This window comes from Tamandua tetradactyla, chromosome 4, assembly GCF_023851605.1.
Source record: "Tamandua tetradactyla isolate mTamTet1 chromosome 4, mTamTet1.pri, whole genome shotgun sequence".
Lineage (NCBI taxonomy): Eukaryota > Metazoa > Chordata > Mammalia > Pilosa > Myrmecophagidae > Tamandua > Tamandua tetradactyla.
In genome coordinates this window covers 35,914,945-35,936,430 of record NC_135330.1, presented here as the reverse complement: position 1 = coordinate 35,936,430, position 21,486 = coordinate 35,914,945, and the positions used below count along the sequence as shown (strand labels likewise).

The window sequence follows — 21,486 nt, the reverse complement described above, 5'->3', positions numbered from 1 at the left end:
TCCTTCTAGAACAACAGTGCTTACTGGGGCCTGTGCACAGCCACGTTTCTCCTTCCTCCTGAGTGAAAGATGCAATGACTTAAGTACAAATGCAACAAATTATAAATAATTTCTTACAGAAGAGTCACAAATTAAACCAAAGTATTTTACAGAATTTACTACCAAATGCCATAAAAACTAGCTTCACTTAAGCTCCCTCTCCCGGTGTGCGGTGAGCCAACTGGCTGTTTTCAGGTATGATGGTGATTTCCTTAGTAGGGATGGGGCCCGGATCAGCATGCTTAAATACCTCCCTCCTCCCAGGTTTGCCTCACTAGCCTCCAAAAGCACTCCTGTGGTCACACATTGAAACCTCAAGTCAGTTTTGCAATCCTCCCTCACCCACCTCTGGAAAGGCAGCTTCAGGTCCAAAGCCTGGTAGATTTCTGATAAAGATGAATCTCTAGAAGCTCAAAAAGATGAATCTCTAGAAGCTCAATGGTTCTGGGTCTGTAATGAAGTTTCTTTACCCCATTAGCGCAGGGGAGATTTTTCCGGGCAGCCTCAGTGGCTGGCTGTTTGTGGGGGGGCTGCTTTCCCACTAGCGGGCTTACAAACAGTCATCTTGGTTCAGACTCTTTTCTTTTACACACCTGGGAACCCTCCTGCCACTTCTGCTGTCCAACAAAGAGCCGCAGTTGTCAGTCAAAGCAAAGGTGCCCCTGCAACGATAGAGTAAAGCGCTCTGCACGTCATTATATACCTGTAAACAACGTTTACAGTGACCATCAAATAGATACACCATAAATTTTCCATCATGTCCTAATGTTGGATATATAAGTTGACTAGAATTTCTCCTTGTTTATTTTATGTCAGTGTGTAGAGTGTGAGGATGGGGGTATTGGCAGCAACCAAGGGGAGGAAAGAAAACATACCCAGCATGTGGCTATGTGAGGGGACAGTTCCTGCAGTGGGGGGTGGGAAGTGTGGACAGACTTAGCAGGATCACTAGAAGCCAACAGGACCAAATGTTTCCTGGACTGTCCCAGAACAAATACCTACATACATGCACATCACAGTTTTTCAAAGGTTGGGATAATGATGAAGAGTATAATTCCTTATTATCTATGTAATACTTTTCCTTCCTTGCTCTGCCTTGTTTTAGAAAGGAATTACGGTGTTTTGCAAAATGCTTTCACATATATCCTCCCAGCTGATCCTTATGACAACCTAACTAAGGAACAAGTTGGGTATTATTGCTCCCATTTTAGAGAACGGAGGGCCCCTTGTAGGGGTCTTATGGAAATCCCACACTCGTGGGGGCGAGGGTGGCTACCTGCCCCCATCTCCCTCAGGTCCATCCTAGCATACTTTGCAATAAGATGTGATTTGATCCTTTCTGATCCTTGTCCTCACTGGCTCCGTGGCCCGGCCACCTGTGCCCTATTTTCTGCATTGGCATCCCCTTATTGCAGCACAAGATGCCTTGCAGGACCCCAGGAAACTCCCTCCATTGCTCACTCTCCTAATTTTAGAGATTCACTCAGGGCCCAGAGGTTCTTCTGGATGCCCCTGTCAGGCCTCTAGAGAAAAGTCAAGTTGGCATGTCAGTCTCCTCCAGCAAAATGAATGAACTTAAGTGCTACGGTTTGATAATATACACCTTTATCAAGACCATCACCCCAGAAAGTTTCCCTTCCAGTCAGCCTCCTTTCTCCCCACCAAGCAACTCTTTTCTTGATTTCTTGCTCACTGAAAATGTATAATTCATTTTGGGGGGATGGGGGGTGGGGTAGGTCCATGGTTTTATGCTGAGTATTCTTCCCAAGCTATTGTTCATGCCTGGGCCTAGTTAAACTAAAAAGGCAAGAAATGACTTCCTTTATTTCTCCTCGCTTTTTGGCTATAGCTTCCCTTTCCCTGGGCAAGGGAGGCCAAGGTCTAGATTGAAAGAAGGTAAGGGAGGGTGACATATTAAACAAAGAGACACGTTCCTCACCCCCCACCCTACCACCCCCATAATACATTTTATATCTCAACCCTCCACAATCTAGATTGTTGGCACTTTTTCCAAACTCCGAATTATGAACATTCTGTAGGCCTCTGTCCTCAATCCTCTATTTCACTTATTGTAAAACTCGGACCTCTCGTTTGTGATCCAATTAATAAAACTCATGCAACAGATAATATGAGGCTGTTCTAGACATTGAGGTGATAACATTATAAAATAGTATCCCCTCTCTCCAGGAGTTTCCAGTTTAGTAGAAAAGACCAAATATGCTAACAGCTAATTTACATCTACCCTAAATCTAATCCAACTCCAGTGTTCTCTTTCTTGGGTGAGTGGAGCTAACAATTACCCACTTACAACGTAAGAATCCTGCAAGCCTTCTTTCCTTCTCTTTCACTAACTCCCGCATACCCCCAACCAGTCACCAAGCTTACTACCCTAAAATAATTCTCAAATGTATCCCTCCTTTCCATCCTACTTGCTGTGGGCCAAGCTCAGGGCACCCCTCCCCCCTCCCCTGGGTCATGACTTCGCAGCTGACATTCTGATTTTGGCAACACCTGTGTCAAGTGTGAATCTAAACCTGTCCATTCCCTCCGTCCCCGGGAGCTACAGGAGAGTTCTCAACAACAGGATCAAGGGCTCCCATCATCCCGCCCTGCCCACCTCCAGCCGCAGCTCTGGCAGCCATCACCCCATCCCTTCCACTCCAGCAATGCCCCCTGCATGGCTCCCTTTCTGGCCATCAGGCTGCTCCATGTGGTGGTGCCTTTGTTTAGAATTCCTTCTTCCTGGCAGCCCCGTTCTCCTGGCTGCCTCCTCCCCCCACACACAAATAAACGGGTACCTTGGCTCTGTGTTTCTATGGCAACCTGTGCCCTTCTCTCTCTGTGTCTAATTGCCTGCCTCTCCCACAGGGCTGAGAGTTCCTTGTTCATCTTTGTATCCTCAGTGCCTGGCACATAGTAGGAGTTCAATATGTGCCAGGCCACGTTTAAACACCTTTCACACACCAACTAATTAAATCCTTGTGACACCCTATGAGGGAGTTATTATGGTCCACATTTCACAATGGAGTATGGTGAGAGATTAAGCAACTTGCCCAAGTGTTGTGGATTGAATCATGTCCCCCACAAAAGGCCTGCTCAGGTCCCAACCCCTGGTCCTGGGAATCCATTTGTTATTAGGTGAGGTGTACCCAAATTGAATGAGTGTGGATTTTAATACAATATGGCTGAAGTCCTTATAAGCAAAGAAAATTGGACACAGAAAAAAAAAAGCTACAGGGAAAGAAGCTGGAAGACAACTGAACCCAGAAGAGAAAGGAGAAGACACCATCATGTGCATTGCCATGTGCAGTAAACCAAGGACCCAAAGATCGCCAAGAGCCAGCTCCAAAACTCCAGAGGCTGGTGAGAACCCATCTCCTTACTGACACCTCAATTTTGGACTGCTCCTAGCCTCAAAACTACGAGCCAATAAATTCCTGTTTTTAAGCCAACCCATTGTATGGTATTTGTTTTAGCAGTCAGGAAACTGAAACACCAAGGTATGACAGGAAGTAGCAGAATTGGGATCTGAACGTAGGCGGTCTGGTTCCAAAACATGCTTCTTAATCACTATGCTCACTTGCCTTTCAATGCAGCATTTTTGATGAATGAATGAATGATGCTTCATTTTCACTTCCATCACCATACTTCCAACACCAAATAGTTGCCTTTCCCCACATCTGCCCCTTGCTTCTTCTCCAGGGTTTCAGAGAAGCATAGAGTCATTTTTGACTTTCACGTCTCTCCCTTCCCCACCCTCATTCAATCTTTCCTCATGTCTACATGTTTTGGTTTTTTTTATTCCTTTGAAACCCCTATCCAATTTACTCCTTCCTCTTCATTTGCATTTGTTATCATCCTGGTCTGGCCCTCATTCCTTTGTGACCTGGTGACCACAGCAGCTTCCTGACTCACATTAGCATCCTGACTTTACTCCCTCACTCTTCTGGAGTGTATGGTTCTTATGCATTCTTATTTAATCCTCATAACAAGCCTTGAGCTAGGTATTATTATTTACATTTTATAGATGAGGAATTGAATCATAGAACCCAAGTTCAAATGGGGTTTGTCTGACTCTGAGGACTCTGCCATCTGCAAAGAGACTAGTGACCTCGGGTGAGTCACATAACCTGTGTTTCAGACTTCTCACCTGCGAAATGGGCATAACAACAGGAATTTTTACATTGTGAGAGCAACTGAGGTAACACTTAGCACAGTCCTGTCACTCAGTGATTATTAGTAATTAAAGTCGACAACCCCCATCCACAAAACCCATCGCATATCTAGCATATGAGCTGGCTAATCACCCTGGCCAAATGCTTTCTGCAAAAACTTTTCAGGGGAAGTTGCATATCTCACCTGTTCTTAATCTTCCAAAGTTTCTTGCTCCTGGGAAGCACTATATGCTTTAGGAAAAAATTATCTTACGTAGCCATTTGCAAATGTGTAGCAAAAGGAAATACACCCCAGACTGGCGGAAAGCGCACAGAATCTGTAGCTCAGCACTGTGCAGGCTGTGACCACAGTAAATTTTGAAACCACTCTTTCCATTTTTTTCTTGTCTACAAAATGGGAATAATAACTGCTTCTCCACAAGAATATTGAGATAATACATACTACAACCTTTAGCACGTAATATGGTAAGAACTACATAATCTTGCATAACATTATTATAATCAGATAATATATATGACCATGCCTCATTGTAAACTGAGGAAGAGATGAATTGACAAATCATATATTATCAAAATAAATATTAAAAGGAGAGAAAAGGTAAAAGGATCGTGCACATCAGGTACCACCACTGCTTATCCTGAGAACAGGACTGACTTCAGAGCGAGCTGCTCTTCCCCCTCCAGCCTGAGAGGGGAGGTGGGGGCTGACCGCCCCTCCTCCGTCGTCCCCAGAAACCCCGCCCCCAGGGTTGCGTGGTGCTGAGTCCCGACTCCGTCGGCGAGGGGCGGAGCCGGCCCTGATCACGTGAGCGCGGGTGCGGAAGTGGTGTTGCGCGCCGCGTTCCTGGTTGGCCCGGGCTTAGAGTCCTGGGGGCGGGGCTAGGCCGCAGGACGCGCCTGGAGGAGCCCGGGTAGAGGCTGCCGCGGGGGACGGCGCCAGAGTCGGGGAATCCTCCCGGCGTCGGCGACCAAGTGCTGGTCCAGCGGCTGTCCCGTGCATCCCGACTTGCGCGCGCGCCCGCTGCTCTGGATTCCCCAGGCCGCAGCGCCGGAGGCTGCCCTAGGCCAGTGGGTGGACGGAGGGAGGCCAAGGAGGGCGCGGGCGTCCTGTGCGCCGAGCAGGCGGGAGGGGACTGGGGGCCGAAACGCCATGTCCATGGAGGACCCCTTCTTTGTGGTGAAAGGGTGAGTGTCGGCCGAGGGCTGCGCTGGAGGAGGGGGCGTCTGTAATGTCTACCTGCACCTCTCCGCTCCTCTCGCTATAGGGGGGAGGGGAGGCAAGTTGAGACTGGGGAGAGGACTGTGGAGACGGCTTGGCTTTTAGAGCCATGACCAAGAGTCTAGAAGCATCCCCTCCCAGTTACACCTGGACTGTGGAACTCGCGCCTCAACCACGCCCCTGGTGGGGGGCCCCTTCTGGCCTGGGCGCTGCGGCACAACTTTTTGAGGGCTCGAGGGGTTCAGCAGCTCTGCAAGTGGGAAGGGAGCACGAGTCCTAGCCATAACTAGGGTTCTGGAGCAGGCGACTCTTTTCGAAGAAGGGAAAACATCATCTGGGCAGGAAAAGGGAAATGGACCTTCTGGGCTTTGTAGTTAACGTGGACGGGGGTGAGCTCCCATTGTCCTTTGAGCTCGGAGCTCCCGCCCGCACACTGTGGAGACCACAACATGCCCAGAGGCGTCTGAGCACGTTTGGAAAGAGGGAGGCGGGGACGTGTTGCACCGGAAGACAACCTAATTCTGTGGGGGAGTTTTTACCGAGCACGGTTATGAGAGGAAAACAGCCGTCCGTGCTCAGTGATGTTGTTGAAAGGAAAACAGAATGAAATCAGCCAAGCTAAACTTTCCTCAGCTTTCTGTTAGCAGCCGGGATTTTCCCACAGTGCTAGAGGAAATGAGTGGTTTCTTTTAACTCCCTGATTTCAGCCAGGCTGTTTCATAGGTTTCCCCCATTTCTTCATATTACTCTTTTCAGAATAGAACTGCCTGAATTTATTTTTCCCTGTTGTCTCGAATTCAGCTTTGATTATCCGATGGTTTGTTTGGAGAGGGAAACTTGAATCTCACTCTGTATATCAACTTTATAACCATTAAACAGATGCAAGAAGGATCTGATTCTGTTGTTGTGACATACCTAGTAACTTGTCAGTTTCATGTTTTAAATGTCAGACTTCAAAATCTGAGAACTCCAAAGGTCCTAGAAGATCAGTACTAATAACCATAAGATGTCCCTTTTGCTTTCACCCATTTACTACTAACTTTTTATTTCTCTAGTGGTCAGAGCTGGGTATTTGTTGTTTTTAAGAGTTCTCTCATCCTTTCTTCTCGGAACATTTAAATGGTACTTTAGGTGAAATATTTTGTTATCCATGATACAGTAAAGTATATTTATACTACTTGTTAACATTTCCCTAGAAGGGTTTTTTTTTTCCATCTTACTTTAATTTAGACGTGAAAATGCTGATATACTGGTAATATGTGGCACTCTACCTGGAAAATTTATTGAAAGGATTGATTTAGGGGTTAACTTTTAAATTTTAAAACCGTATATTTTCCCCTTGAATGAAAGTTATTAATGTGTAGGTTGCAGAGGTTATCTCTGGCAGTGGAGGCTAGAGATCATTGTTAAGTTTGTTTATTTGAGTTTTAATGGAATTTGCGAAAACCCTAAATTGCTCTGCCATCTTGTCCTTTGTTTCCTGACATTATACAATACAGTTGTTGAGTGCTTGCTCAACAATTAGATACTATTGCTGTTTTGGAAAATTGGGCTGGAGTTTTGGTTGACTTTTCTAGTACCTCATTTTACCTTCATGTCCTTAGGGTGTCTGAAGAAGAAAGATTCTCGATACCTTTTGCAGTAGGGAGGTAAAGTCATATACTGGGTTTTGTCACACTGTGAGATGGCGTATTTAGGGAGCCAGGTAATGCTGTTTATTAAAAATACTGAGAATGCAGCATACCTTGTGGAAAAATTAAAGATGCCTGACTTATGGCCCCTGGCTTAGGAGTTTAGTCTGATTTAGGGAAAAAATCCACCCCAAGATGGCACAGGTGGTAAATGATTAAGTGCTGAAGTGAGTGCAGAAAATAAGTGCCCCAGGAGTTCAGAGAAAGGTAACTTCTCAGTATTTTTGATAATTGAAAAAGCATTTTGGAAGTAGTGGTAGGTCTTAAACTAGGTTTTGAAGGTGGGTAGAATTTAGGTAGGCCCATATCTCTCATTTGAACTGTCACCAAAGAGTCTCTTAACTGGTCTTCCTGCTTCCATTCTCTTACCCTTATGATCCACCCTTGAATGGGTCCAGACCAGCTGTCCAATAGAAATATAATGTGAGCCACAGTAGGTCATTTTACATTTATAGTAGCTACCCATGAAGAGTAAAAAAGTAAGTTGTAATGTTTTATTTAACGTAATATATTCAAAATATTATTTCTACATGTGACTAACAAAGATTCTCATATTTTACATCTTTTCCATACTGAGTCTTCAAAATCTCTTGTGTGTTTTACACATACAGTGTATCTTAATGCAGATGCTAAATTTTCATCAAAAAACTTGATCTGTTGTTTGGTTTCATTAACTCTGCAGTTGAAAAAGTAGATTCACTTACCCAAATTGTTACATGACATGTTTAAAAGTTTTACAATAACTTATTTGCATGTCAACTTTAAAATTTAAATTAATTAAAATTTAAAATTCAATTCATTAGTCATACTAGCCACATTGCAAGAGCTAAGTAGTTACATGTGGCTCCTGTGTTAGAGAGCAGAGGTATAGCCTTTCCGGAACTCAGGCCAGGGAGGGTATCTTAGTTCATATCATTTAATGTTAACTGTTGCTTACAGAATAAATTCCAAATACTTTATGACCTGCAGAATCCAACCCCTTTTCTACCTCCTCTCACCTCCGCTCACTCTGCCCACCTTCAACCTCAGTGTTTCAGCAATGCCAGATTCAGTACAGTGATTGTAGTCACTGCATGATCTTATTCCAACTCATGGAATAAGATTCACTGCCTGATTCACTCACTCAACTTTCAAGATTCAGTTTGAGCCTATTCATTGGCTCCATGAAGTGCTTCCTCTGGCACCTGTGTAACACATTATTTCACCTCTTCCTCTGGGTGCTTTTCATATGATATGAGTTCTGATGGTTGGGGCAATTTGTTTTTCTTGCATTTCCAGCCCTTAACTTTGAATACATATTGTAAATTTTGAATGGATACTATTTTTGGTTGTGGTAGTAATAAGGAGTGGTGCTTCATGAGATGGACATTGTGTATTTAAAATCAGTAAGGATAGAATAGATGGAGTAGGAAATTTATTTGTGAAAGGAATAATAATAGCTAACATTTAAAGGATGTGAAACCTATGCTAGACATTAATGTGTTAAGTAAGCACATTATACAAATTTTCATTTAATATCCTCAGTACCCCTGGCATGTAGTTACTAGTCACATTTAAGAGACGAGGAGCATGAAGTAGGAAAGATGGATTAAGTTACTTTTCCAAGGTCGCATAGTAAGTGGTGGACCCAGGATTCAGATTTGAACACTGATTCTACTCACACTGCTAACACTTCACAGTACAGGTAGAGTAAGGTCAGATTGTGTCAGCCTGAGGAGAAGCTGTTCTTAAAGCCAGCAAATTCTGGCAGCTTTAGCAAACTTTTTTTTTTTTTTTTTTTAAGTTTTTCAAGATTTTTAAAGCAGGGAAATGTTGTAAAGTTAGTTTTAGGAATATTTGTTTGATAGCAAGGTTGGGTACTTTGCTGTGAGAAAAAATTAGAGAGAAGACCAGTTAGAAAGCTGTTGTAATTTAAATATGGAATGATTAGTACCTGATTGTTTGAGTCTCCTTTTGTGAGGTTTTGATAGTGTCCATGGCTTGTTTGGAGCAGAATCCCAGAACACAGATGAGCAGGATCCCACAACTTAATCTCCTAGGGGAGATTTAGTCCTGCCTGCCTCAAACATTCGCAGTGGTATTTATGCTGTCAGTACTCCATTCCCTAGAACTCCTAGCTCTCCTTAAATTGTAGCCTTCTTTGGATTGATCCTCTGTTTCAGTTAAGCTACTGGAATTCAGTATACCAGAAATGGATTGGCTTTTTCAAAGGGAATTTATTAGTTTACAATTTTATAGTTCTGAGTCCATGAAAATGTCCAAATCATTGTATCGAGAGGAAGATACCTTCTGGAGGAAAGGCTGCTGACATTCGGTGTTCTCTGTCACATGGGAAGCACATGGTGACATCTGCTGGTCCTTCTCTCCAAAATGTCTCTTGGTGTTTTTCTCTTAGTTTCTTTCGGCTCTCTCCAAAATGTCTCTGTCTTTTATCCTGTCATAAAGGATTCCAGCAAAGGGATTAAGACCTACTTTGAATGAGCTGGGTCACATCTCCATGGAAATAACCTAAGCAGAAGATCCCACCCGTAATAGATCTGAACCCACAGGGATGGATTAAAAGAACATAGACTTTTCTGGGGTAATAATGGATTCAAACCAGCTCAGTCCTCTCATGTGTGGTCTCACTTGTCCATTCCCACTGACCCAACTCCCTCCTGAGTGCTGGTTCTGAATTTTCTACTAATTATTTTATATCCCCCACCGTATGGATTGGGTATCTTCCTCTTTTTCTGCCTCCCTTCTCCTTCCCCATCCCTACAAATGCCTGATCCCTCGTCTGCATCTTAGCCCTCTTCATTCATGATTTCTAGTCTCCCTCAGTTCCAAGTCCACTTGGTTATCATACTTTATTAGTGCTATTCCTTGGATATCTCAGTATTCTCTTCCTGTCTGATTTTTTTTTTTCCTCCTCCTCTACTCTAGTTCATGCCCTTATACAGTCTTGCAAGCAGCTTCTTCAGCAAGCTTCCTTGCTGCTAGGCATGACCAGAGACTTGATCGAGTCATTCCTCTATCAGAGTCCTTCACTGTAAAATATCCATCATGGATCTTGTTTTCTTTGTGTCAGGAGGTGAGGATACAGTGGTAAACAAAAAACATACCACCACTTAGAGAGCTTATATTCTAGCAGGAAGGCAATAAAGAAATTATTAAATATATGTATCAGGTATTGGTAAAGTCTATAAGAAGAATAAAGCTGAGGAAAGGGAATGCATGCTTTGGGTATAATGTTCTCTTCTGTGTGACTTTGGAAAGTTGTGAAGTTTGCTGGAAAGAACTGGGTTTTGATAATGAGGCTCACTTGGGGTTGGAGTTGCACCTGTATCGATTACTTTTGGAAAATCACTTATCCTCTATAAACTTGTTTCTCTCTATATAATATTGGCTTAATAATGCCTGCTTTATAGGTTATGAGGATTAAATGAGGTAACGCATGTGAACTGCAAAGCAGTTTTGGGGCACATATTAAGTGTTCAATAAATATTCCATCTTTCTCTTTTAACTGTCTTTATATATGTTTTTTTATCCAAAAAGCTTTCCTTTCAGAGAGTAAAGACCATGTCTTACTTTTAAAAAAATTTAATTAAAATTATTATTTTATTGTTAGAGAAATTGTAGATTTATAGAAAAATCATGCAGGAAATACAGAATCCTCATATTCACCTCCAATATATGCATTTTTCCCTATTATTAACACTTTGCATTATTGGTATGGTACATTTGTTACAATTGATGAAACATTATTATTTACTATTAAATATAGTCCATAGCATACTTTAGGTTTTACTGTATTGTACAATCCTATGCTGTTTTTTTTTTGTTTGTAATTTTTTTTCTAGTAACGTTGATACAACCTAGCATTTCCCCTTTTAACCACATTCAAATATATAATTCAGCACTGTTAATTTCATTCACAATGTTATGCTGCCATCACCACTGTTCATTACCAAATTTTTCCAGCATCCCAAATAGAAGCTATATACCAATTAAGCATTAACTTCCCATTCCCTACTCCCATTCCGGCCCTTGGTAACCTGTGTTCTAGTTCTGACTCTATAAAATATGCTTATTCTAATTATTTTCTATCAGTGAGATCATAACAGTATTTAACCTTTTGTGTCTGGCTTAGGCTGTATAACTTAACATGATATTTTCAAGGTTCATTCTTGTTGTCCCATGAATCGAATGTCATTCCTTTTTATGACTGAATACTATTCTATTGTATGTGTATATCACATTCTGTTTATCCATTCATTAGTTGAGGGACACCTGGGTTGCTTCCACCTTTTGGCAATTGTAAATAATGCCACTATGAACACCAGTTTGCAAATACTGTCTGAGTCCTTGCTTTCAATTCTTTTAGGTATATACCTAAAAATGGGATTGCTAGGCCGTGTGGTAATTCTGTACTTAACTTTCTGAGGAACCACCAAGCTATTTCTCAGCAAACTCAGCAGACATTCCCACCAACAATGAATGAATATTCCTGTTTTTCCGTATCTCCTGTAACACTTGTCATTTTTCATTTTTTTTAATAACAGACATTCTGATGGGGGTGGAATAGTATCTCATTGTGGTTTTGATTTGCAGCTCCATAATGACGAATGATGTTGAATTTTTTTTTGTTGTTGTTGTTGTTGTGTGGCTAGGCACTGGGAATCAAACCCGGGTCTCCAGCATGGCAGGTGAGAATTCTTCCACTGAGCCACTGTAGTACCACCCCGAGCTTCTTTTTATGTGCTTATTTACCATTTGTATATCTTCTTTGGAAAAATATCTATTCAAGTCTTTTGCCCACTTTTTAAATAATTGGGTTGTCTTTTTACTGTTGAGTTGTAGACTTTTATATATATATTTTGGATTTAAACCTTTATCAGATATGTGGTTTCCAGATATTTTCTCCCATTCTGTAGGTTGTCTTTTTTACTTTCATGATAAAGTCTTTTGAACTAAAGTTTTTAAGTTTTGAAGTACTGTTTATCTGTTTTTTCTTTTGTTGCATGTGCTTTGGATGTAGTTTAAAAAACCTTTGCCTACTACAAAGTTCTAAGGAAGCTCCCCTATGTTTTTTTTCTAGTAGTTGTATACTTTTGACTCTTAAATTTAGGTGTTTGATCTATTTTGAGTTAATTTTTGTATATGATGTGAGGTGTAGAGGTCCACCTTCATCTGTTGCATATGGTTATCCAGTTTTCTGAGAACCATTGGTTGAAGAAACTTTTCTTTCCTGAGTGGACTTAGCACTCTTATCAGAAATCAGTTGACCACAGATCTGAGGATTTATTTCTGAACTTTCTTTCTTTTTTTTTTAAATATGAAACGCTTCACGAATTTGCATGTCATCCTTGCGCAGGGGCCGTGCTAATCTTCTCTGTATCGTTCCAATTTTGGTATATGTGCTGCCGAAGCAAGCACTATTTCTGAACTTTCAATTCAATTTCATTGGTCTTTATGTCTGTCCTTGTACCAGGACCATGCTGTTTTCATTACTGTGGCTTTTAAATAAGTTTTAAAATTGTAGAGTGTGAGGCCTCCAACTTTGCTCGTTTTCAGGATGGTTTTGGCAATTCAGGGTCCCTTAATCTTCCGTATAAATTTGATGATTTTCATTCTACGAGTGGAATTTTGGTTGGGATTGCATTGAATCTGTAAATCATGTTTGGTAGATTTAATATATTAATGGTAGATTTAATATATTAAAAATATTTAGTCTTCCTATCCTTGAATACAGAATGTCTTTCTATTATTTAGGTCTTTGATTTATTTTAGCATTGTTTTGTAGTTTTTTGGGTATATGTCCTTTATATCCTTAGTTAAATTTGTTCCAAGATATTTGATTATTTTAGTTGCTATTATAAATGGATTTCTTTTCTTGATTTCCTCTTCAGGAAATTCATTATAGAAACACTACTGATTTTTGCATGTTAATCTTATATCTTACCACTTTGCTGAATTTATTTATTAGCTTTAGTAGGTTTGTTGTGGATTTCTCAGGATTTCCTATTTCCAGGATCATGTTGTTTGCAAAAAAAGAAAGTTTTACTTCTTCCTTTCCAATTTAGTTGCCTGTTTCTTTCTCTTGCCTAATTGCTTTGGTGAGAACTTCCAGTATAATGTTGAATTTATGGTAGTTTACAGTGGACATCCTTGTGTTGTTCCTAATATTAGAGAAAAACAATCGTTCACCATTGAGTATGATGTTAAGTGTGGGTTTTTCATATATGCCCTTTATCATGTTCAGAAAGTTTCCTTTTTTTACTACATTAATTGATTTTATTTTGTTGAACCATCCTTGATCCTGATGTATAATTCTTTTAACAGACTGTTGGATTCGGTTTGCTAATATTTTGTTGGGGATTTTTGTATCTATATTCATCAGGAATGAATATTGGTCTGTAATTTTATTTTCTTGTGATATCTTTATCTGGCTTGGTATCAAGGTGATACTGGCCTCATAGAATGAATTAGCAAGAGTTCCCCCCTCTTCAATTGTTTGGAAAAGTTTGAGCAGGAATGGAGTTCATTTTTCTTGGAATGTTTGGTAAAATTCACCTGTGAAACCATCTGACTCTGGACTTTTCTTTATTGGAAGGTTTTGGATTACTGACCCAATCTCTTTACTATGTGTTGATCTGTTGAAATCTTTTTCTTTTTTTTCTTGAGTCAGTGTAGGTAGTTTGTGTGCTTTTGTAATTTGTCCATTTCATCTAGATTATATGATTTGTTAGTGTATAGTTGTTCGTAGAATCCTCTTATAGTTCTTTTTATTTTGTGAGGATGGTAGTAATGTCCTCCTTTTCATTTCTGGTTTCAATTGCATCCTCTTTTTTCTTTGTCAGTCTAGCTGAAGTTTTGTCAATTTTATTAATCTTTTCAAAGAACTGACTTAGTTTTGTTGATTCTCTGTTTCATTTATCTCTGTTCTTATCTTTATTTCCTTTCTTCTGCTCACTTTGGGTTTGTTTGTTTTTCTAGAACCTCCAGTTTTAAGATTTAAGTTTCTGATTTGAGATCTTCCTTTTCAGTGTAAGCACTAAGAGGTATACAAACCCTCGCAGTACTACCTTTGTTGCATCCCATAAGTTTTTGTATGTTGTGTTTTCGTTTTCATTCACCTTAACGTATTTCCTAATTTCCAGGGTGATTTCCTTTTTGACTCATTGGTTAAGGGTATGTTGTTTAATTTCCACATACTTGTGAATTTTCCATTTCTCCCTGTTAGTGGTTTCTAGTTTCATTCCATTGTGGTCAGAGAAAATACAGTATCATTTCAATTTTTTTTAAAATTTGAGACTTGTTTTGTGACCTAACATATGGTGTATCCTGGTGAATAATCCATATGCACTCAAGAGAAATGTATATTCTGCTCTTTTTAGGTGAAATGTTCTGTATAGGTTAGGTCATATTGGTGAAGAGAATTGTTCAGGTCTTCTCTTTCCTTATAAATCTTTTGTCTAGAGGAGCTATCCACTATTGAAATCAATGTATTAAAGTTGCCTACTTTTTTTGGCAGGGGGGCTTTTAAAAAGTGGAATTTGTTAAGTTGTAAGTTTACAGCTCTAAGGCCATGAAAATGTCCAATTTCAGGCACCGACAAGAGGTTACCTTCATTCAAGAAAGGCTGATGAAGTTCAGGGTTTCTACTTCAGCTGGGAGGGCACATGGCAGCATCTTCTAGCTTTCTTTCCTGGCTTCTTGTTTCATAAAGCTCCCCCAGGGGAATTTCCCTTCTTCATCTACAAAAGTCTCTTGCTGCATGGGCATTGTTGGTTCTGGTTGCTCTTTCCAAAATGATTTCCTCTTTTCTTTTTTCATTTTCTTTTTCAACTTTTTTTATTGCATAGTATAACATATATACAAAGCAAAGAAATAGAAAAACAGTAGTTTTCTAAGCACTCTTCAACAAGTTGTTACAGGACAGATCCTAGACTTTGTCATGGACTACCATATGATCCTCTCAGATTTTTCCTTCTAGCTGCTCCAGAATATAGGAGGCTAGTGAGCTTAAATACCTTTTTATCATCACAATCGACTTTTTTTTTTTTAACATGGGCAGGCACTGGGAATTGAACCTGGCTCTCCGGCATGGCAGGTGAAGAACTCTGCCTGCTGAGCCACTATGGCCCACCCCAGAGTTGACTTTTTCCCCCTTCTTTTTTTTTTTGTGAACAAACATATATACAAAAATACCTATAAATTTCAAAGCACAGCACCACAATTAATTGTAGAACGCACCATAGTTAGTTGTAGAACATATTTCAAACTTTGACATGGGTTACAATTTCACAATCTTAGGTTTTTACTTCTAGCCTAAGATACTGGAGAGTAAAAGAGATATCAATTTAATGATTTAGCATTCATATCATTTGTTAAATCTGTCTTCTCTGTAGAACTCCACCATCATCTTTGATCTTTCCATTCCTCTCTTTAGGGGTGTTTGGGCTATGGAAATTCTAAATTTTTCATATTGGAAGAGTCTGTCACTGATACGGGGTAGGGAAATGGAACTATCTGATGTTCAGAAGAGGCTCGGCTAGGTTTCAGGACTTATCTGGACCAGGGACCCATGTGGAGGTTGTAGGTTTCTGGAAAGTTACTCTAGTGCATGGAACCCTTGTGGAATCTTATATATTGCCCTAGTTCTTTAGGATTGGCAGGAATGGTCCTCGTTGGGGGTTGGCAGGTAATGATAGGTAGCAAGGTCTACCTGAAGCTTGCATAAGAGCAACCTCCAGAGTAGCCTCTCCACTCTGAACTCTCTTTACCACTGATACTTTATTAATTACACTTCTTTTCCCCGTTTTGGTCAGGATGAAATTGTTGATCCCACGGTGCCAGGTCTGAATTCATCCCTGGGATGATCTCCCAGGTTATCAGGGAGACTTTCACCCCTGGAAGTCATGTCCTACTTAGGGGGAGGGCAAAGATTTCACTTGTAGAGTTGGATTTAGAGAGACTGAGGCCACATGTGAGCTACAGAGGTCCTCCAGAAGTAACTCTTAGGCATACCTATAGGTGGTCTAAGCTCTTCCACTACCTACATAAGCTTCGCAAGAGTAAGCCTCATGATCGAAGGCATGGCCTATTGATTTGGGTGTCCTTAAAGTTTGACACAGTATCAAGGGATTCCCTGATGGTCAGGTTTAATAGTTCCATATTCTTTTTCCCCTCCTTCAGGGAACTTTGCCAGTGTTTTTTGATTATCTGCTTCATATAATCTAGGATGTTTCCAGGCGTTACAATAATCTATACTGGATTAAAGGACCTATTTTTTATTCTGTGCTCCCTGTGTTTTGATTGTTCAAATGAGCTATACAGATAGGTTGAATTAGATTATGCTCTACGGAAAATTTCAGTTCCAGAGCAAATAAACCTTTCTTACATTGGTTTCAAAAGAGTATGTGTGGTTCTAAACTATAGACACTGTCCTCCTTACCCCTGTGTTCTGAATTACTCTAACCCCAACCTGTTTGGCTTTGTTCTCATCTCTGAATGTCAGGTTATATATATAAAACAGCCTCTCAAAATCCAGAAATGTTAATCACCACTCTGGACTGTATGTGTCGGCTCTGAAAGCTTGCAGTCTAGGCCCCTGTTTTCTTATAAGTATTTTTAAAAGGTGACCATATCATTGCTGTTCTTTTGTTTCTGGCTTATTTGGTCTCACCAAATGTCCCACATGTTCATTCACATCGTTGCCTTTCTCACTACTTTGTTCCTTTTTGTGGCAGTGCAACCTTCTTTCATATGTTTATATCATCGTTCGCCATTCTGCTTCTCCGTCAGTGCATCATTCAGCCACCTGCATTCATCAAGCATCATGTAGAAGGCCCAAAGTCCGTAATCCATCAACATTCTCAATTTTAGATAATTTCATTGTTCCCAAGAGAAAGAAAACCAATAAACACACCCTCACCAAACAGGAAATCTAAACCTCCTCTTAACTCTTATCCCTCCCTCCATTATTTATCTCTGCTGTTGCTGTGGTAGTGCTGACAGTTTCCTTTTGAACATAGCTCATAACATGCATTAGCCGTTTTCCCCCTGTACCTTTAACTTAAACACCCTTTATACAAGAATCATATCTTTGAAGTAATTCTTATGAGTATGCACATTTCTAATGTGAATCAGTGTGACACGTAGGTCTGTAGAACCCCTTTCAATCTTCATTTTCAGTATAGTAATATTACTTCTAGACCCACTAGAGAATCATCTTCACTCCTTTCTATTCCCTTACATTGGAGTTCAGCCTCATTAGCTAATGGTTTACCCATCTCTAGTTTCTGTGTATCTCTAAGTCCCCTATATTCTGTATTATAAACCTCTGATATACCTTTATGCTGGTCATAAAATTGGAATCATACAGTATCTGTCCTTTTGTATCTGGCTAATTTTGTTCAGCATTACATCCTCAAGTCTCATCCATCTTGTCATGTGCTTCAGGACATCATTTTGTCTTACTGCTGCATAATATTCCATCATATGTATATACCACATTTTGTTGATTCACTTGTCTGTTGATGGACATTTGGTTTGTTTCCATCATTTGGCAGTCGTGAATAATGCTGTTTGAACATCGGTGTGCAAATGTCTGTTTGTGTCATTGCTTTCAGCTCTTCTGGGTATATACCATGTAGTGCTAATGCTGGGTCATAGGGCAACTTGATACTGTTTCCTAAGGAACCACGAAACAGTCTTTCATAGTAGCTGCACCATTATACATTCCCACCAGCAGTGCATAAGTGTCCCAGTTTCTCCACATCCTCTCTAACATATATAGTTTCCTGTTTGTTTAATAGCAGCCATTCTTATAGGTGTGAGGTGGTATCTCATTATGTCTTGATCTGTATTTCCCTTATAGCCAATGAAAATGAGCATCTCTTCATGTGTTTTTGAGTCATCTGTATTTGCTCTTTAGAAAAATGTCTGTTCATGTCTTTAGCCCATTTTATAATTGGGTTGTTTGTTCTTTTGTTGTTGAGTTGTATGATTTCTTTGTATATACAGAAATCACATATATATATGTGATTTCCAAATATTTTCTCCCATTGAGTTGGCTGCCTCTTCACCTTTTTGGCAAAGTCTTTTGAGGTGCAGAAGCATTTGATTTTGAGGAGTTCCCATTTATCTATTTTTTTAATTTTCTTGCTTGTAAAGTCACCTAGTTTTAATGTAGAACTATTTTTCACTTCAAGTCTGCAGATATTTTATTTATTTCGGGGGCTCTGTTACTAGTTTTGTGTATTTATAATTGGTATGTCTTCTTGTTGAATTGTTCCCTTAATCAGAATGTAGTTATTGCCACTTGTAACAGTTTTTGACTTAGTCTGTTTTATCTAATGTTAGTATAGCTACCTGTGCTGGTTTGAAAGGATTTATGTACCCTAGAAAAGCCGTGTTTTAATCCTAAACAATCTTGTGGGAGCAATCGTTTCTCTTAATCCCTATTCATTACTATAGGTTGGAAATTTGATTGGGTTATCTCCGTGGAGATATGACCCAATCAATGTGGTTATTAGACTTGATTAGATAGAGACATGTCTCCACCCATTCTATGTGGGTCTTGATTAATTTACTAGAACCCTATAGAAGAGGAAATATTTTGAAGAAAGGAGGAGATTCAGAGAGAGCAGAGCAGAGCAGAACGACACAGCCACAAGAAGCAGAGAGTCTACCAGCCAGCGACCTTTGGAGATGAAGAAGAAAAATGCCTCCCAGGGAGTTTCATGAAACAGGAAGCCAGGAGAGAAAGGTAGCAAATGCTGCCGTATTTGCCACGTGCCTTTCCAGATGAGAGAAACTCTGACTGTGTTCGCCATGTGCCTTCTCACTTGAGAGAGAAACCCTGAACTTTATCTGTCTTCTAGAACCAAGGTATCTTTCCTTGGATACCTTAGATTGGACATTTCTATAGACTTGCTTTAATTGGGGCATTTCCACAGCCTAAAAACTGTTAACGTGCAGTTTATTAAATTCCCCCTTTTAAAAAGCCATTCCTTACTGGTATGTTGCATTCCAGCAGCTAGCAAACCAGAACACTACCCCGGCTCTTTTGGTTGCTACTTGCATGGTGTATTTTTTTTTCCAACCTTTCACTTTCAGCCTGCTTTTGTCTTTGAATTTTAATGTGTTGTGCATTCTTATCTCGTTTGCAAATATGTCTTTTGAGTGAAGAGTTTAACCTATTTACATCTAAAGTAACAACTGATAATTCAAAACTTTCTCCTATCATTTTGCTACTTAGATTTTGCTAGTTTTATACCTTTATTTTGACCCTCAATTCTTCCATTAATGCCTACTTTCTTATCTATTTGATTTTTTTTTTAATTGTACCATATTGAGTCTCTTTTCACTTCTTTTTGGATATATTTTTCATATATTTTCTTTGTGATTAATGTGGGGCTAAAATTTAACATCCTAAATTTATAACATTTTTTATTTTATACCAACTTAAACAGTGTATACATATATACTGTTCTTACAGTCCATCTGTTCTCTCACCTCTTTTGGTCCTTGTTATGAATTGTATCTTTGTGTCGTATATATGTAAAACCATAGACTCATCATTACTTTTTCTGATTTCATTTAGCACCACAGAGAAATGGAATTATCTGCCAAAAATACAATATAGTAGTTCTGGCATTTATAATTACCAGAAAGGTTGCCTTAGTGGTCTTTATTTTTTAATGTCTCTTTGATCCACTCTCCTGTGTGGTTATTTCCTTTCAGTCTGAAGAGCTCCCTTTAGCATTGCTTTTAGGACAGGTCTAGTGGTCATGAATTCCTCTTTCAGCTCTTGTTTATCCGGGAACATCTTAATTTCATCCTAATTTTTGAAAGACAGTCTTGCTTTATTTGAAATTCTTGGTTGGCAGTTATTTTCTTTGAACACATTAAATATTGCATCCCATAACCATCTTGATTCTGTAGTTTCTGATGAGAATACAGTATTTAATCTTACCGGGACTCCCTTGTGTGTAACATGTTGCTTTTCTCTGGTAGCTTTCAAAACTCTCTCCTTGTCCTTCTCATTCAACAACATGACTGCTATGTGTCTGAGCCTAGTCCTCTTCAAGTATATATGGTTTGACGTTCTTTTGGGTTCTTGAATGTGCATTATCATGTCTTTAATTAAATATGGGACTTTTGCTGCCATTATTATCTTCAAAAATTCTTTCTGCCCCTTTCTTCCTTCTTCTGAGAATCCCAAAATGTGTTTATTGGTACAATTGAGAGTGCCCCACAGGTCTCTTTGTCTCTATTCCACCCCCCCTTTTTTTTCCCCTCATTCTTTTTGCTACTTAGCCTGAATCATTTCAATTCACTGATTCTTTCTTCTGCCAGCTCCAATCTGCTATTGAAACCCTCTAGGATATTTTTTTTGTTTTAGCTATTGTTGTCTTCAACTCCAGTATTTCTGTTTAGGTCCTTTTAAAATTTTCTATCCCTTTTTTTGAAATTCTCATATTGTCCCTTCATTGTTTTCCTAATATCCTATAGCTCTTTTCTCTTTTCCTTTATCTCCTTGAGTATATTGAAGATCCTTTTTTTAAAGTCTTTGTCCAGTATGTTCAAATTCTGATATTCTATATTGGTAGTTTCTGAATTTTTATCTTGTTCCTTTAAATCGGCCATATTCTCTGTCTTTGTTTTGTAACCTTTATTTCACACTGTCCATTTTAATATTTTTAAATGTTAATTCTGGGATTTAGTCCCTATATGATCTGTTCCTTAAGTTTGCATCCAGCTAATGATATGACAGATATTTCCTTGTGGCCAGGAGCTAACAAAAACAAACAAACAAAAAAGACCTTTCAGTCTTTGTGAATTGGCTTTGTGTTGGCTGGTGCTCTCCTTCAGAGCTTAGCCCTCCTATCAAGATCGGCCCATGTGACTGTGAAGTACAATGTCCTCTCTGTCTTTTCTGAGTATTTTGTCCTGGGCTTGTGCTTGTCCATGGCCTAAGGAATTCTCCCTTTTATAAGAATTCAGATTCTCCATCTACTGCCTATGAAATAGATATTCCCTCCTTCCATCATACTGTAATTACTTCAGCAACTAACTCTTTGCCCTAGGCCACTTTGATATAATTGTTGTGCTGTTTCTGCTCTCTACAGGTTGTTTCTGCTTGCATAGTAAGTTTTGGGCAGGCAAGCAGAACTAGAGATGAGTTTCTTGGTTCAGTCTTTCCTGCCGAAAGATGGACACCAACAAAGAAGCACTGTAATTCGTGTGTAGTAGTTGCGCTGCTACCTTCAGAACAGGGCCAGGAACCCACAATGGGGGTACAGGCTGACTCCACACTGAACCTGGGAAGTAGTGGCGGACGTGCCAGTAAGGATGCCACAAGCTTCTCCTA

General features: G+C 39.8%; 1 protein-coding gene and 1 non-coding gene across 3 annotated transcripts in view; one reads left to right on the top strand and one right to left on the bottom strand.

Annotated features, from left to right (window-relative positions):
- The first annotated feature begins 5,102 nt into the window (after positions 1 to 5,102).
- Positions 5,103 to 21,486, top strand: part of STX6 (syntaxin 6) — a 76,062-nt gene continuing 59,678 nt past the window's right edge. For both annotated transcript variants that reach the window (XM_077157167.1, XM_077157168.1), the window contains exon 1: positions 5,103 to 5,399. In XM_077157167.1, the coding sequence (XP_077013282.1) occupies positions 5,365 to 5,399 (35 nt within the window). In that variant the 5' untranslated portion in view covers positions 5,103 to 5,364. The remainder of the gene's footprint in view (positions 5,400 to 21,486) is intronic.
- Positions 12,436 to 12,542, bottom strand: LOC143681780 (U6 spliceosomal RNA). Its single transcript, XR_013174840.1, has one exon. It is a non-coding gene; the product is annotated as a U6 spliceosomal RNA (small nuclear RNA).